Raw genomic sequence first — 17,800 nt, forward strand, 5'->3', positions numbered from 1 at the left:
GATCAGATTAAGTGCTGAATTTTGGAATGCTGGATTAGGGGTCCCATACCCTTTTCTTTTCCCCAACCCCTTTAAAATATAACTGATTGATTTCTCCTAATCAGCTCCAATAGAAATGACACGTGGAGGAGGTGGGGTACACCCCTCTTTTAAACATTTTCTTCTCTCTTTCTAAGTTGAGTCACATTGGGTTATTTCCATTGAAGGAGAGGGCATTCTACCCACTAAAATTCCACCCCCTAAGATTGTGAAAGTGAAACTTATTTCCTCTTCTCTCATTCCTTCAGAATTTTTTTGGGGCTTGTTTAGTTATTTATTATTCTTGTTATTGTTAGTTATTTCGTTATTATTAGCTGTTTCGTTATTATGTATTAGTTTTTCCTCAAATTGTTAACGGTAATAAATTTTAAAATCTTTTTATTTTAAAATTTTTCATATAATAAATTTTTATTTTACTTTTCTTATTACATTGTTTTACTGATTTCTGTAATCAGTTCAGCGTAGCTACTGCACCTATAAATAATTTTTTTGCTGTTCTTCTGTTCTTTGGCACGGTGCCAACTGGTAAGAACAACTTTATTTTATATCATTTTGTTGTTTTCTTTTTTTTTTTTGCTGAAAAAGAAGTTTTTTATTATAATTTAGAAATTAAAACTTTACTTTATGAAATGCATAAAAAAATTTAATTTTTTATTATGCAGATATTCTAAATGGTAATTTAAAGGTCTCTTCTAAAAGGATGCTGATATGCCCGGTTTAGCGCCATTGCGGCGCTTACAATAACTTTTTTTTTAAAAATTTCAATTTTATCGATGTGCGGCGCTTGCGACGAAGCGGCGCTTTCGCCGAAAAATACGGTACTATTTTCCCTCTGGCCCATACGCCCTCTGGCGTCACTTAACACTATGTGCTTTAACAAGAATTATTAAAATATTTGAAGCTGAAAAAAATATTTATGTGTGAAAGTGATAGCTTTATTTATTTTTCTTGGTGAAGTTTGACAAAGTCAAAATTTATTTCAAAAGTGCTAGATAAAAATATCTAAACTGTCTTGTTATTTTTTATGCTACGTTTTTTAATTTTGGACTCCTTGGATTTCTTCTGATCTCTGTATAAACCATGATATTTATTTGATATCTTAAAAAAAATTATATTTTTTAATTGTATCAATCCAGATTCCTCAAAGGTTTGCGGTATCATTTGCATGTTTTGCCAGATGTGGAATCAAATCTGCTGTCATTAAAATTTGTCTGCTTATAAAAGTTGTCAATTTTTATCATGCATTTTAAGCATTAAAGAAACATCACACATTAAAAAATAGTTTTTTTAATATTTTTTCTAGTTGGTAAGAGAAGTAAAAGCAGAAGAGTTTATACATAAACTTACAATTATTTATTACTAAAAGCAGACTATTATTTTAACAAGCAGATTGCAGCTTTCTCTTTTTATAAGTGATACGTTTTGTTTCCTCGACCATCTTTGTTTTTTTCTTTCTTATTTTCCATTCGTACTAAATTTCGTATGTAATAAATTAGTTCTTATTCAATAGTTTTAAGATATTCTTTTTTGAATTCAGTTGATCTCATTGTATCCTGCTTTGTCTCTGGTTTTAATATTCCTGTTGACGTTTCTTTTATTTATCCTTTCTGTTTGGTTAGTTTTAAGTGTTTTTATCTTATTATATATGAAGCAGTTTGTATGTTAAATAGAAGGTAAAACCTAAGACCATAGTAAATATTAATAGACGAAATAATTATTACATGATGTTTTTTTATATTTACAGATCTATACTCAAGCTTTTCTCACATAGATAACTATAATCAATCCAGTACATATCCCAGCAATTTAAATAAATCAAATGTAACTCTTTCCAAGAAGAAAAGATCTGCATGTTCACAAGAATCCATTAAATCTTGGTAAGAACATTTAAATGATCTTAGAATATTTCTTGTATTGTAAGATTTGGTTACAGTGTTGTGTGTTATTAGGATATAGAATTTTGTAAATTTATATATTAGTCCACAAATATTACTACAAGTTGTCTGCTAAGCTAGTTATTCTCCATTTTTCTAAAATATAGTTCTCTTAATTCAGTGTTTCTGTGTTAAATGTTCATGTAATGTGTAAAACGGTCAAAATTTAGTTAATAAACAATGAAATCATCTGTTCTTGACAGTTTTTTGAAATATTTTAAAGTAATGACATAAATTGTTCAAATTATTTTACTTTTCTAGAATTCTTTTATCATACTATTTTAACAGAAATAAAATAGCATTAATTTTTTTTAACCCGAAGTTAAAATATTTTACTAGAAGATGAACTCTACAAATTATTGTAAATTTATTTTCTAATTAGTTACTCAGTAATGCTGTTGTCACAACTTTTCAATATTATTCTGTGTATTATTATGAAAAGTTACTCCCTCAAAAGTTCTGTCTAAAAGCAATATTTATGTTAAAAATTTGTAAAATTATATTTAAATGCTAAATTATTACTATAGTCTAAAATTCCATACGATTTCAAATACATAAAAATTTTTGCAAATAAGTAGTAAGTATTAGTAAGTAAAGGTACTAAGGGTCATTAAATTAAGTTTTCTAATAGAAAAATCTGATTAACATCTACAACATTATAACAAAAAGAAAGATGATTATTTACCCGGCTTAATAAATGATAAATGGTGCTTATAAGAATGTCAAATTATTTGGCTTGATTTGTTAAAAGGAAGTTGGAAGAGTCATAAAAGTAAATTAATTGAAATCAATAGTAATTACAGTTATTAGTTGAATTGGGCATGCCATTAAAATAAAAGTATAACAAAAATTTAGTGGGAAGCACAATTGCTGATTGCTAATTTTAATTCTTCATGTGATTTTTAAAATAAAGCATAGCAATTTGTATTCTCCCAGTTTAAAAATTAATTTCATGTATTTACATGGATATTCACACTTCATGTATTTCATGTATTTTTCGTATTTACATGGTATAAAAATAAAACATTGATTTATATTTACCAGATTTTAAAATTGCACTTCATGATTTAGAAAACTAACATCTCAATTTGTATTCAGGTGATTTAAATAATTACAAATCTGAATTCGAACGTAGGTGTTTTAAAATTGGACATCTATATTGATATTCATGCTATTTAAAAATCAAAATTGTTATTGGTATTCAATGGATTTTAAAATCAAATTTCAAGATTTGTATTCTTGTAATTTTAAATATTTACTATGACATTTCTTATTCATGCAGTTTAAAACTCTTGCATTGCTATTCACATTTGTGATTCATTTTTAAGAGTTGACAGCACTAATTTGTGAAGAAAAAGTTAAAATATATTTTGTATCTGGCCTACTTATAATTTAAAATATAATTGTAACAATTATTTTTAATGTTCACCCAGATAATCACCCTTGTTAATGAATCTTTACATTTTGAAGTGTTTGCTTCTATGCAAAAAAAAAATCCAGATTTTTTATAAGTTTGATGAAATGGCAAGCCTACATTTTCTTAAGTTGCAGCTCAAATCTGTTATTTACTCACTTATTCATCACACCTAAATATTTCTTAAGATATTATTTAGCATCAGATTTAGCACGATTCTTATATTAATAAAAATCCATATTTTGTTTTCCTATTGGTTATGTTATGAATATTTTTATTCTTTTCCTTAAAGTACAGTACAGAATCCGTTATCCGGAAATCAGAAAGCAAAAAAACCGGAACAAAATTCTATACATTTTTCCGCCATTTTTTAAAAAAAATGTTTTTTCCCTCATAAGATTTTAGGATTTTTCTTTCTTTTTTGAAAGATGTTCATCTTACCATCATTTTGGAAATAATCATTAGTGTATTACTTCATCGTTTTTTCTTTTTTTTAAAGATTATTACCGAAATTTTTAATTTTTTTTTAGCTGGTTTTTACAATAAAAAAAAACGGCTTTTTGTATCGATTCAGAAAACCGGAAAAATCAGTTATCCGGAATAGCGATGGTCCCGATCGTTCCAGATAATCGGTTCCCTACTGTAGTAACAAATTAAAATCATGGTAATCCTAAATTCTGAACTTATTGTACTTATGATCTTACTGTTTAATTTTTGGTAACCTATAAAACTTATTGAGATAATGTGTATGAATGTAAATTAAAGTCCTCTTTTAAATAGAGAATCCTTTTAAATTGAAATTATCTGGTTTTATTAATGTCTTATAATTTAATTTTAATTAAATATTTTAGGTCAAGTATGACTGCTGAGGAGCAAAACAAGACATTACTAGAAATATCAGATACAGCTTGTAGAATGGGAATTGCAGAACAAATTGAAGTAATACGAATTATGAAACCAGGTGTTGAAATTTCTGCTGAAATGACAGAATTCACTCTAGGTATGTTGCTTACATATATTTTATTAAATCTAAAGCCATAGCATTCTGTTCTCCAAATTTTCATGTAACCATTCAATTTTGATTAAAAACCTTATATGTTCTGACATTGTTTTTCAATTAAAGCTTTAGAGCATGCGTTCAATGCTCCATATTTGTAATTGGATATGTAAAACATGTAGCAAAAAATTCAATATTGTTCTATGAGATTGATAAAATTAAAATTTTTTTGTTTTATAACATATTGTTTACCTTATGCCATCTTGTTTAGTATTGCCTATAGAGTTTAGAACAGTGATTTGTTTATGAATTAGGAAATTAACAATGAATTTTTGGCCCGGACAATAAATTTTTTGGAGTAGTTGGGTCAGAGATGCAAAAAATACTCTGCCTATTGTTTCTCCAAAATGTTTGGTATGAAATTTCCCCCACATTTAAATGACTTTTTTAGATATATTTTTGCAAAGAAAAATGTGTATTCTTCAGCTTATCAGAGAACCACTGATTCTCTCTGACACACAGGAGAAAATAAAACATTTGTTCCCTCCCTGCCCCTCTGGACTTCAGATCTTCAAGGTCATGGAAGAAATATTGAAGTTTTCTCTGGTCAAACAGAGAGAAACCTCAACCCTCAGCTTCAAGGATCAGTCAAATTTCTGCTTTCCCTCCTCAACCATTAGTTTTAAATGGTGGGAAAACTGAGCAAAAATTTCCCCCGTCTCTCTGGATATCAGATAAATGGTTCTGTACTGTACTCCACTTTCCTCATAGGTCGTAGGGTTACCAAAGTGTGAGAGTTATGTTCTCGGCAGAGAATCAAAATTGTGGTGCCATGTCTTTGGATAATCTTTAGAGGTGTTTCCCAGACCATCATGTATCCCATTGTTCAGATTTAATAAGTATTACTACTGTTCCAATTATGCAAAACTAGCTATTAGTAAGAATTTTAACAAAACGTGTCATTTGGTGGGATGAAATTCCAGAGTTCAAAACCATCCTTTTTTTTTTAAAAAATCGATTTTCAAAACCCATCAGTCATTTTTTGGACACCTGGTATTTATTTGTGCTAATTATTTTGTAATCTAAGATCTTGTAATAATCTGTGTCAAAATTTTAAACCTTATTCAATTATAATATTGACTAGTAAAAAGTTTCATTTAGAACTATATTTGTTTGTTTTAAAGGGGATGAAATTGGTTTTAAAGTCTATAAAATTAGTTAGTAATTAGCAACAAGATTATTTGCTGATTTTTAAAAAAAATGTATTATTCCATTTCAGATGTTTCCTTATTAAATGACACAAAGTGGAAAAAAATTCAAGAATATTTTAAAAGACATAAAAGGCCTGTAAAATCTCGGAAGTCCTCAAAAGCAGGAAAATCAAATTCTTCTGTGTCAAGAACATCTAAGAAACCTAGACAAAAAGTAAGAATATGATTTGAAATTTAAGCAAGTATTAATTTTAGATGGATTCTAAAAAATAAGAAATATGAGGTTTCTGCAAATGTCCAAAATGGACTACTAGCTTCTGTTGAATATTTCTAAGATAATACTTCCAGCTTGTTCATTATTTGTTAAACTATCACTCGTGCTTAATGTCTGAGTCATATTTTTTCAATGTAATATGGTATAATTATATTAAGTCAACTAGAAAACTGATGTTAAAGGTGCACTGTTCAGTAGCCCAATGCATCCTTGATATGGTCTATGTACAGTGCACAAAATAAAAATTGACCACCCTGAATAATTTTTGATCTAATGATCAGATATTCACGTTCTGGGACTCAATCTTAAAAGTTTGAAGGGATGACCTCAAATATGCTAATTAGTGTAGAAGGTATTTTCAATTATAAAATCTGACACAAAACACACTTTCTCTGAATAAACATACCTTTTTTCGGACACTGATTTATGATCCCTGGTACATAGGCAATCTGGGAAATATGGCCCCATTAGTTTAATCAGGTGAGTGTTGTTAACTTGACCTTTTTTGCGTATTTCACCATATCACTAGAACTTTTATAAAGAATTAATAAGATTTTGCAAGTGATTGTAAAATTTGATTAAGCCAAAGATAATTCTGTTCAAAATATAACTTAAAAGTAAAATTTACTATATTTTATTAAGTAAGAGTTAAAAAAAATTTTGAATTGTAGAGTATACATTTGAAAATGTAATTTTAAATGGCAAAATTTGAGTGAAATCTGTCAAATAATTCCCGAGAAATCTAATTTTAAAAATACAGCATTTTCTAAATTCGATTTATCAGAAACTATTTCACTGATTTTGCTCAATGTTTGTATTTATCCATTTAAAATTGCTTTTTTTAAAATGATGTAAAAAATTGTGTACCTTACAATTCAAAATTTTTTATACTATTACTAAATAAAATTAAAAAAATAGTAATTATTTTTTTGAAGTTATATTTAGTATGGAATTCATCTTGATAAATAAATTTGTTTTAACTGTGGGTAAAATTTTTTTGGATATGGATTGGTAAATATGCTAAAAGTAAAATGAACATTAATAACCTAACTCTGGACCACTCTCCTGACCAAACTATTGGGATAATATTTCTCAGATTGCAAAACCCTTCTTATTTTGAGGGTCAGAAATTTGAATTTGTTGAAAAAAGGTATGTTTATTCAGAGAAAGTACGCTATGTTTCATTTTGAAATATCTGCACAAATGTATTAGCATATTTGAGGTTACCCCCTTAAATCATTAAGATTGAGTTCTAGAACGTAAATATTCTATCATAAGATCAAAAGTTTTTTTTGCTCATTTACAACAAACACATAAGAAAGAAATAATTTAATAAAATCCAGCATCCCAATTAGCATTAATACAAATTTGAACGCAATTGGAGTAAAAGACTTTTTTAAATTAGTGATGTAACAAATAGTGATGGGGCCGAATACAGAGTATTCGGCCAAATTTTAGTCTGCATACCGAATACTTACTTCAAAAAATTTCTTTTTTGATTGTAATTTTGTAATTAAAGTAATTTTCAAATTTTAGATTAAAAATGAAATAAAAATTAACAAAATTGCTTTTTTAATCTATTTAATATATTTAAAAAGATTTTAACAACTTGATTTATTTTTTGTAATAATTTAAATATCTTGATGCCAATAACAAGACAATATGGCTTTTATAAATCTAAATAATTAATAATAGCATATTTTAGTTATAGTTAAACTTGTAATTTATATGCTATTTTATTTAAAATAAGAACTCATTACTACTGTTAAATGTATTCTTAACTTTCTTTGTCAGAAAAATTATTGAAACTCAGAAAATTAAGAACTTTTTAAAAAGTTTCGCTTTTGAAATTTAAATTTTGTAATTAAATAATTTTCAAATTTTAAATTAAAAATGAAATAAATATTAACAAATTTGCTTTTTAAAACTTTCTATATTTCAGATAGTATTCATACTTCTATTTAACAAACTATATATATTTGCATTTTAATGTAAAAGATTCCAATGCTTGTATAAATACATATGATGATAAATTTGCAACAAGAAAACGTTTTTATTTATGTAACATTATTAAGTACACTTATGTATTATACAACTTAAATTGAGTAAATGTTAGATTTTCTAATAATTAATGCAGTGAAATGTAACTCTGCAATATTCATGATTAAATATATTTAAAAGCACATTTAAAAAAATATCTTTCTTTATTATTATGAATTTATTCAGCCAAATATCTAATCATATTCGGCCGAATGACTTCAGCATTCGGCTAGGCCGAATATTCGGCAAAAGGGCCGAATATTCGTTACATCCCTATTTTAAATTAGATTTCTCAGGAACACTTCAACTTAGTAAACTTTTTATAATAGATAATATAATAAATCACTTTAAATATATGTTTGGTAATCTTTTATAATTTTCCTAGTTTGAGTTAGCTTAGGTTGAAAATAAAACTTCAAAGTATTGTCAATTTACTAAAAAATACAGTTTTTGTTACAGAAAGAAAAAAATTTCCCAGAAACTGATGAGTTTAGAAAATTAAAAAGAAAACAGCAAAGGCAAGGAAGAAAAGAGGAGAAGAGTGGACTCTTTGTTTATGAAAAAGTTGTTAAATTTAGTAGTTTAGAAGAGGATGAAGATGTTAATATATTGGAATAAATTTCTATCATTTAGTTAAAATTCAAGTAATCATCAATGGCTCATCACAGAAGTACATTCATCCACTTGTTTAATTTATTTAAAAATATCAAGCTCAAGCATTATATTTGTCTTTTAAAACGAAAGAATTCATAGTTTTAAATAACATTTATAACAACGATAACATTTACTTAGAACACAGGTTCAAAGTAAATTATTTAGAATCAAAATAGGGTGCTGGTACAAATGAGTTTCATTACAGTGACTGCCTTTAATAAAATTCACATTCGCCAAAATATTACTTAAAGCAAGCTCACTTTCGAGTTAATTTTTCAGTTTTAACTTTTTTTTATTAATTATGATCATGCATTATCACAAGTAGGTATAGTTAATAATTCAAAATTTAAAAAAAATTTAAGTATTTGAAATGAAGGTGATTTATTAAACTGGAGGCACTGTATTTGTGCACATTTTACATCAATGTAATAATCATGTCTTACATTTTCCAATTGTCAATCAAAAATATTTTCACCATCTTCCTGAAAATAGTGAGATTTAAATTTGCTGATTAGAGTATGGAATGTTTGGTGTAAATATTCAAATGAACACTTAATCTAAATAAAGAAAAGGTGTTTGCCTTTATTTTAATAGGAAATTAGATTACATTTTTCCATTTAGATCTTTGAGAAATAATTTTACCTATATATATCAATCAATTTTGTAAATTATGCCATTGTGGGACATTTTTGATGGTCTTCCCATTTTGTACATTTGTATATACCATTTGATATGCGATTAGAAGTTTGTGATCAAGCAAGAGAAAAGTAAAAATTGTACTATTCCTCCTTAATTACTTTTAGTAAAAATTTGTAATTATGGCCAATTTTACTTTGCAAAATATATGAGTTTAAACTTAGCATATTTACTTAGTGTAACCGTTGACGAACTCCAACTGCTACGGGTATTCTGTTATTTCAGAAAATATTTTTCCTTGAGGTAGCAAGTTTTATGTATTTATAAATTAGGATTAAAGAATTTTGTACATCACTAAACACACGGAATTTAAACAGATATATATCTATGTATATGTGTGTATATGCATAGATATATTATATGTTCAATTATCTGGATCAGTTTCAGTCTAGTTAATTGGTATTCTACTGTAAATATATGAAGTCATATAGACAAAATACATTAATTTTAAAATATTTTTGACACAGGAAAAAATATTTCACCACAGCTTCAAATAGTTGGAGTCTGCATTGATGTAAATTTTTTTTTGTTGATTAATCGCTCATATCAACCTTTGAAATGTGACTTAGTTAAGATGTTTCAAATATTTTTACTTCAGTGATTGATAGCTTGCAAACGTCAAATATGTTTAAAATTAGTGGAGATAACTATTTCCATGATACATAGGTATTAACAGTACAGTCTGATAATGAAGCTATAAATTTAAGTAGTTATATAACAAAGTGAGATATTTTTATAAAATTTTTACTCTGTTAAAAGTTGAATTTTTCATTTTAAACATATCTACTTAACTATCTGTTGTGATTTCTAGAAGTGTTTGTTTTTCATGATAATTTTCTGAAATTTAAATTACCTGAATTTTAGGTAGAGTATTAGCTATTCATAGACAGAGTAACAAATCCTATTGTATATGTTTAATAATTAAAGATGAAAATAAGATCTTCAGTGCTTATTGGGTTTTCTGTCTGCAGAATCGTTCTATATATATTGCATGAAACTAATTACATTCTTAATAAGTTTTACAATTAAAACTACCATTTACTAAGTTATACAATTAATGAATTATGCTATGCTTTGTGCTTAAGAGTTCAAAGCATGTTTCAAGAACTTTGTTTTTAATAAATTCAAAAAAGTGACTGAAGTTTTACATGGAAATTAAATTTCTTTGTGTTAGATGATGTGTGAAAAAGGTTTTGTATTGATTATGAAGATTTTTAAAATAGGTATAAAATGGAATCTTTCACGCATGTATTAGAAAGTATATATAAAAAATAAGGTTAGCACTTTCAGTACATTCCCTTGTTATATTTTGATTATGTAAATTTCTCTGAGTAATTCTGTCATATCTATTAGAAATTTCAACTAATTTTCTTTCTTTATAAAAATGCTTGGCGTTTTGGTATTTTAATGTACACTACAGTTTTGTACTTTTTGTAAATTTTATGATTAAAATGTTCTGTTTCCTATTGAGTTGTTTCTTTCTCGCTATTAGAGCAAAATGAGCATCTCTAGAAACGAATTCAAAAAATCAATGAAATTAGAACATCCAAATGGAAAAAATACGCTTAGCAGCAGAGAAACCAAGAGGATTTAAACAAATGAGACAATAAAGAAAAATTAGTAAAAACATTGAAAAAAAAATATGACAATCAAAGTTGACGTCATCAGGAGGTACCAGCTTTGAATAGTCATAAAAAGCAAAGCTTTTTCTATGAAGGCAAGTCAAAAATCCATTCTTCTCTAGATATATAACCTAACCACAAACTCGTCAATTTTCCGATATTTCATGTGCAATTTTATTGCAGTTCATAATCTAATTATTCGCCTTTTTGTACGTTGTTGTAGTTCATTTACGCTGCACAATGGGCTGTTGACGGTCTGAGGATGATCCGAAGACATGAAATCACAATTTTGATTCTCTGCAGATGGGATGGCACCCCGCTTCGGTAGCCCGACGACCTGCACGCGAAGTCTAGCACTTTAAGGGGCAGAACAGTTTACGAGGACCAATACCACACACCTTCGGTCACTCATCCGCACACTGACCTCAGTCAGTGATGCTGGACTTCGGTGATCTGCTGGGAACCGTGTCTTAACGATCAGTCCACTGCTGGACGCCTTTTTGTACATATCTGGCTTTATTAGTACTTTTTAACTTTTGTAATTTTTTTTAATAGGCTGGACTATTTGGAAGTTTAATAATTTTAATTCAGCCGGATAATTTTTAGGTTTATTACAATCAGCCAATATAGCTTTAGGCTAATAAGAAAATGTGCGAGGAATTACTCAGCCTTATTGCAAGGAGCCTTGTCCTCTGCCTGTGCTTTGAATAGTGATCTGGCACTAGTTTTAATTTTAACTTATTCCTTCTGTTTGGATTCGTTTTACTAAGCCTCCTATATTTCACTCACATCTCAGCGATAAGCCTTCCCTTTTCAGGACTGTAGCACACGGCTAAAATAAACCAGGTTCATTGAGCCATAATTTGTATATTCTCTAGTTAACATAAAGGGGTTTCATTGCCTGAAAACTGTCAGGCTAAGTAGATACTAAGTGTACTTACTATCTATAAGTCTGGCACATTGCAAAGTGACTGGTGAATTTTGAAGGTCCAAATTTTCAATTAGACTAATATACATTAATAAGGAATAATTCCACAGTTTATCAAGGGAAATTTTGTTAACAAGTTGACATCCCTTAAAAGGCAACTGGAAAAATTGATAAATATTTGGATTTTTTCAGTCGTTACTTAATTTCCCCCTACAGCTGCTAAGAAACGGACTTGGCTGAGAATAATATAGTGCTTGCTTGCAAAGGGCTTATAATAAAAAAAAGAACTTCTTTATAACTAAATAGACTGGTTCCGGTTGAAATATTCGCTATAGGAAAAATTTTGTTTCACGGAAGCTAGAGAATTAAGTAAATGTTACGACATTTGTAGTTTGATAAGTTCAAAAGTATGTATATATAAATATGACTTAAATAAGAAGGAAGTTATGCAGAGTTTAAATGAGTGTTTGGAATTTAGAAATTTTCCTTCACATGGAATCCAATTTTGTATCATCGTTGGGCTAATTGTAACGAAAATCGAAAATATTAACGACTGAAAAATTCTAAAAACTAGGAAAATTTTATTAAGAGATAAACCCCTGAAAATTCGGTAATAGAGAGATAAACACTTTGTTAAAAAAAAAGAATATTTTGAGTGTTATTTAACATTGATTAAAAATTTTGCTAAAGGAGGAAACTTGTTGTAAAAAGACTATTGCATTCTAAAATGCGTAATAAAAGCTGTTCGCAATTTGATTTACGAACCTTTTTTAGAAGAAATTTAAAGATATAACTTTGTAAAAAGTGACAGTTTGAGGAAGATAAAAATAATTGTTGATTATCACGGATTCACACATGGTTTTGCTTAAGCATACTCATTTATTCAGACTACAAATTAAAGATTTCTATCTGATAACCATACTAATTGGCTTTAAGAAAATACCTAAAATATGTGTTTATACCAGGCATGAAAGTTTTCAGCTTTTACTCTGAATTCAGCTTTTTTCAAAGCTTTTTAAGCTCCATACATTTATTAACTTCATAATGTTTGATTGTGTTTATGTAGAATTCAGCTTTTTTGGCTAACTGGTACTTTCATTCCTGTTATACTTAAGTGATAAAATTCAACATTTGCATTCTTTGAGAATGTTAAAAGCGTTACAGCAACACGTATACTGATAAAAGTTATGAATCTATCTGATGACTGATTATCTAGGTTAAAAGTGCCGCGAAAAGATTCCAGTGAGGCAACGATTCCATTAATCTTTAGATGCTGAATTTTCATTAAACATATTTTTCATGGTTTTGATTTAAATTTTTTATTATTTTGTTCCAATTAATTTAAGCCAAAATAAGAGAAAAATATATTTAGAATTATAACAATTTAAGGTTATGAAATAGAGATAGATTGGCGCAGATCGAACATTTATTTAAGTATGAACTGACTGTTCGTATCCAAATTTTCACTTGTTTGCAGTTATTTAAATGAAGGAAGCTTTAATTTATCATTGTTTTTTTTTTTAATTTACAAAATCAATTATTGAATAGGAAGGAAATAAAAAAAAAAAATTTCAAGCTACTTTTTTTGAATTTTATGTTTAGTGCAAATATGATTCCGATTATCTAATATATTTTTTTATTAACTATCAAACTGTTTTATAATTAAATATACCAAAATATAAAGGTCGTACTTAGAGCGTCAGAAAAGGGACACCGGTGTCCCATTTGTGTCAAAGGGATAAACCTTCCATCTAACCTGCATAATCTCCCGTACTATAACAATACGTTGAATTGAGACAGCTTGTCTCTCAGTGGTTGTGTGGAAAAGTTGTAAACTACCATCAAAGAAGTATGGAAGATCTTATCAATCGCTTCTGTGGGCATAATGAGCCAAAACTTTTGAAAATATGACTAAAAATAAAAATTCATAGCAGATTTTTGATCGGTTTACATTAGCGCTTAAAGCTTAGAAGTTACTCTTTCTTAAAACGAAAATCTGTTCAAAATTTTAGAATTATAATTTAGCCAGTTTAAGCGTGGAATTTAATTTTAGAATTACCCCACAGGACGCGGAATTTAAATCAAGGAACGTGTATACACGTCGAACGAAGGGCAAATTGTCATATTATAAATTTTACGAAAATTCATAATATAATTAATAAACAATGTAAGAACGAAAAACTAGAAAGTATTAAATTTTTATGCAATAAGAAATTAAAATTTCCAAAAGGTTAACTGTTATTAAAAACTTGTTAAGAATTGTCAAAAAATGAAATACAGCATAAGAAGCAGCAGAGAATTTGATAGATTCTTATATTCAATTCAAGAATATCTTGGACTCTGCCTGGTAGAGTTGCGTTACCAATAAGCAGGGCAAAGATTGGCCTGCTATGCTTGAACAAGCATTGGTCTAACGAAATTTCTTCGCAAATCAACTCTGGCCGTTCAAGTCTCGGCTTACGTATGTAATTAGTTTTGGGCCACGAGCTCCCCTTCCGAAAAATAAAACACTCAAGGGGTGTTATTTATAATATTAAGGAAATATTAAATTTTCTAATTTTATTTAATTGAAATTTCGAATTTATACATGACGTGCGTCTTTAACTGGTTAATATTTTCTGACGCATCAACGGCACCAAAATTTACATTAGTTCATTAAGGGAGGCAGAATTTAACATTCTAAATTGCTGTCTTTTTGCCTCCTTAATAGACTAATCCAAACTTCGGTGCTGTTGATCCAACAAAAGATAATATTTTTGTTAAGAAATTAACTTTTAAGCACTATCATGAACCGATCAAACTGCGATATTCTTTAAATTTGATACATTTTTAGTCAAATTTTCGAAATTTTTGTCCCCTTAGATTCAGAGTTACATTAAGATATATGCCTTTTATGATGGTAGTTAAAAATTTTACTTACCACAAAAAGATTCAAAACATTTCCACTTTTTCGATCTATCATTCTGTACAGGGTACGAGTATATTTTGCATTATTATATGTAAACGATTAAGAGTTTCGTGTTGTGACCTTGATTTTAATTTCTTATGGCAAAGTTAACATTGATATACGGTTGTTTTCAGATTATAAGCTCATTATTTTATTAAAGGTTAAATCAGGTTTGAAAGTTTTTAAAAGAAAAAAATAAGAAATTCAGTTTGAAACATTTTATTTTTTAAAAAGCTTTGCATTGAACAACTTAAAACTACATAAAGGTTAAAATTTTAATTTAAAAACATCTATATATAAAACAATTTTAAATTGTAAAACAAATTCATTGATGAACATTCTAAAATTAGGCACAATTTTTTTTAAACTGTGCCTATTTGTTTTTGGAATTTTAACAATACAATTAACAAATTTCACAAAATTGTAAAAACTAAACTAAAATTTTAAAAGAATGTAACTGAACAATCTAAACTTTTGGTGCAATACCGCTCTCAATTGAAACTTCAGAGTCATATGGAGTTCGATCAAATGTTGAATCATAATCTATGCTTGAACCTGTAAGAAATAAACCGTAATTGGGGAAAATAAAATATTGCAAGAGTCCAATAATAATTAAATATGAAATATTAAGAGCTTATGCAAAGATTTTATAAAACAAATAGGCACGAGCGTCATGATGAGGATGGAAAAACACCATTCTCCGATAGTCAGGAACTGTTCTGGAATAAACCATAAATCTTAAACTGATCAATTGTGAAATAAAGTGACAATCCAGCTTTTCGCCGAAAGATTATTTGCTCCTATGCTCTCCATAAAGTTATTCAACTATTAAATTATTTTGCGTAATGTTATAGAAACTGAATGATGTGTACTCAGTTGAATCAATTATGGAGCATTATTTAGCAAGATTACAGGCTCTGATTGCACAAGGAATTCATATACACCTACCAATGCTTGTAAAAACTAAATGCTGGATTTCGCATTTGTATTTTTTGCTTCAATTATAAATTCAAAATACTTTCAAACAAGGCTATTTTGTTGAATATGTATTTGCATGAGAACTTATTAGAACCTTGTATATACACTAAAAATAAAACTTAATACAAAACCAATTTAGCTGTTTGTTAAGGCCTGTTTACACGGTCCAATTTCTTGAATCCGAGAAATTGGACGGATTTCTCTGTCCAAGAAATTGGATGATTCGTTGACACTATCCAAGTTCTTGAATGTCGCTGATTCGTTGAAAGAAAAACTTGCGCATGCGCATTGTTCATATTCAACATTATAAAATAATACTTACATAAGTTTAAAATTACTAAATAAATTCAAATAAAATCATAATAACACAAATAAACCGCAACAGATCAATTTATTTGAACTAAAATATATGAAAACAGACAACAAAATGACATAATTTGCTGCCTGCTTGTTGACGTCACAAAACCTAAGACGCTGATTGGTTAAGAGAGAAAAAACTTGGATGGAAAGTAGAACATGCTCTACTATCGTCCAAGAAGTTGGACCAAGTTCTTGGATGTTTGTTTACACGATCAAAGCTCAAAGCAAGACAAGTTTCCATCAATATCAATCAATCTCTGTCCAAGAAATTGGATCGTCTAAACAGGCCTTTTGATTCGTCTTCCACACATTCATAATATGATAATGCATAAGACTAACAGGAATTTATTTCTCGAAAGCAGCAACTTTCTGAAAACTTGTTGCCCTTTTACAAAAATAGAATTTTATAATTGAAGAAGTTACATATGCGACAACAAATGATTAACAAATTGTTACAAAGTTAGATAATTTAAAATAAAGTTTTAATTTACTTACCGGTAAATGATGGACTGGTAACTTGTATAGTAGGATTTGGTGCCTCGTATAAAGGTGTACTAACAGCGAGAAATTTTGACATCCTACAGTGTTGGCCAGCTTGTTCTAGCTCTAGAGAATCTCCTGTTGTTGGAGGTTCCTGGCCAGGCTGGAAGTTTCTGTTGTAGAACTTACGATTCCTGAAAGAAAGCTCATTCAGGGTAACTAATACATATTATAATTTCGTAATAAAAATATAAACATTGTGATTTTCCAAACTGACTAATCCCTATGAAGTTGAATTATAAATGTTGTGGGCCGGACTATGAACAACATTTTGGCTTCTCAGACAAACTCATTAATCTGAAGGGTTTCAAGTCACTACTTTTTTACAATTATTGTTTTAAATAAAACATTAATGGACTTTGAGAAATAGAAAACCCTTCTATAAACCAGATTTAATGGTTTAAACTATTACCACTATTTAAATAATTTACAATTTATTCATAAATGTTGACTCGAAACATTGAAATTTCGTAGTGACTGAGTCATCGTGATTTAATCTCGATTTAAGAACATTTTTTTATATTTTCTTAAAAGGTTTTATTTTCAACTTTTCAATACACAAAATAAAGAGATCAGGTGGCGATTTTTAGAGTATTTTACTGTCACCAAGATAAACACACAACTATTGTTTTGGACTTAAGCTCGTACGTTCTAAATACAGAAAATGGAGCTCACGTTTTCACGATAAATGCTACAGCACCAACACTAAACACCCTTTCTTTCATTTCAGACACTTGAGACAGAGCAAAGCATTTGTTTTTTGATTCTTGCCTGTTTTTTTCTCTTTACAATCAGAAATCTGAACACATTCATTACGAAAAATTTATATAAATAATTTTTACACATTATGTTAATGTTCTTCTCTTTCGGAACTTTATTTCTTTCTCACTTTTTTTCTAGTCTAATCATTTTTAAACGACTGGAAGACAAGGGGCTCAGTTTGAACGAAAAAATGCTTGGCTCACATGATCATTGTGTTTTGAGACTCTTGAGTAGTATTTCTTGTATACGTGTATTTTTTTTACTAGATTATTAGTGTTTAAAAAAAAAAGTTCTTATAAGAATCGTCATTTGAAGACCTGTCTTTTCAAAATGTAAGAATCGTCACTTGAGAAAAATTTGAGAACACTTTTTACTTTGCCAACAATATACAAACTTCGAATTTT

At 28.3% G+C, this 17,800-nt stretch overlaps 2 protein-coding genes across 5 annotated transcripts in view; one reads left to right on the forward strand and one right to left on the reverse strand.

The window, feature by feature from the left end:
- The window catches only part of LOC107454980 (protein FAM199X), a gene marked incomplete in the record, with an annotated part of 19,160 nt that extends 8,435 nt beyond the window's left edge, over positions 1-10,725 (forward strand). Inside the window, 4 exon segments of the mRNA XM_043049505.2 lie at positions 1,784-1,916; positions 4,239-4,387; positions 5,664-5,809; positions 8,369-10,725. Of these exon segments, the coding sequence (XP_042905439.1) occupies positions 1,784-1,916; positions 4,239-4,387; positions 5,664-5,809; positions 8,369-8,527 (587 nt within the window).
- Positions 10,726-14,959: 4,234 nt separating this feature from the next.
- The window catches only part of LOC107454981 (uncharacterized), a 39,429-nt gene continuing 36,588 nt past the window's right edge, over positions 14,960-17,800 (reverse strand). For 3 of the 4 annotated variants that reach the window (XM_071188459.1, XM_016072367.3, XM_043049504.2), the window contains 2 exons: positions 16,590-16,768; positions 14,960-15,311 (listed from right to left, as the gene is read on the reverse strand). In XM_071188459.1, coding sequence (XP_071044560.1) covers positions 15,223-15,311; positions 16,590-16,768 — 268 coding nt within the window. In that variant the 3' untranslated portion in view covers positions 14,960-15,222. The remainder of the gene's footprint in view (positions 15,312-16,589; positions 16,769-17,800) is intronic. The other variant, XM_071188458.1, reaches the window with a different exon arrangement.

The sequence above is a fragment of the Parasteatoda tepidariorum genome, chromosome X2 (genome assembly GCF_043381705.1).
Source record: "Parasteatoda tepidariorum isolate YZ-2023 chromosome X2, CAS_Ptep_4.0, whole genome shotgun sequence".
Classification (NCBI taxonomy): Eukaryota; Metazoa; Arthropoda; class Arachnida; order Araneae; family Theridiidae; genus Parasteatoda; species Parasteatoda tepidariorum.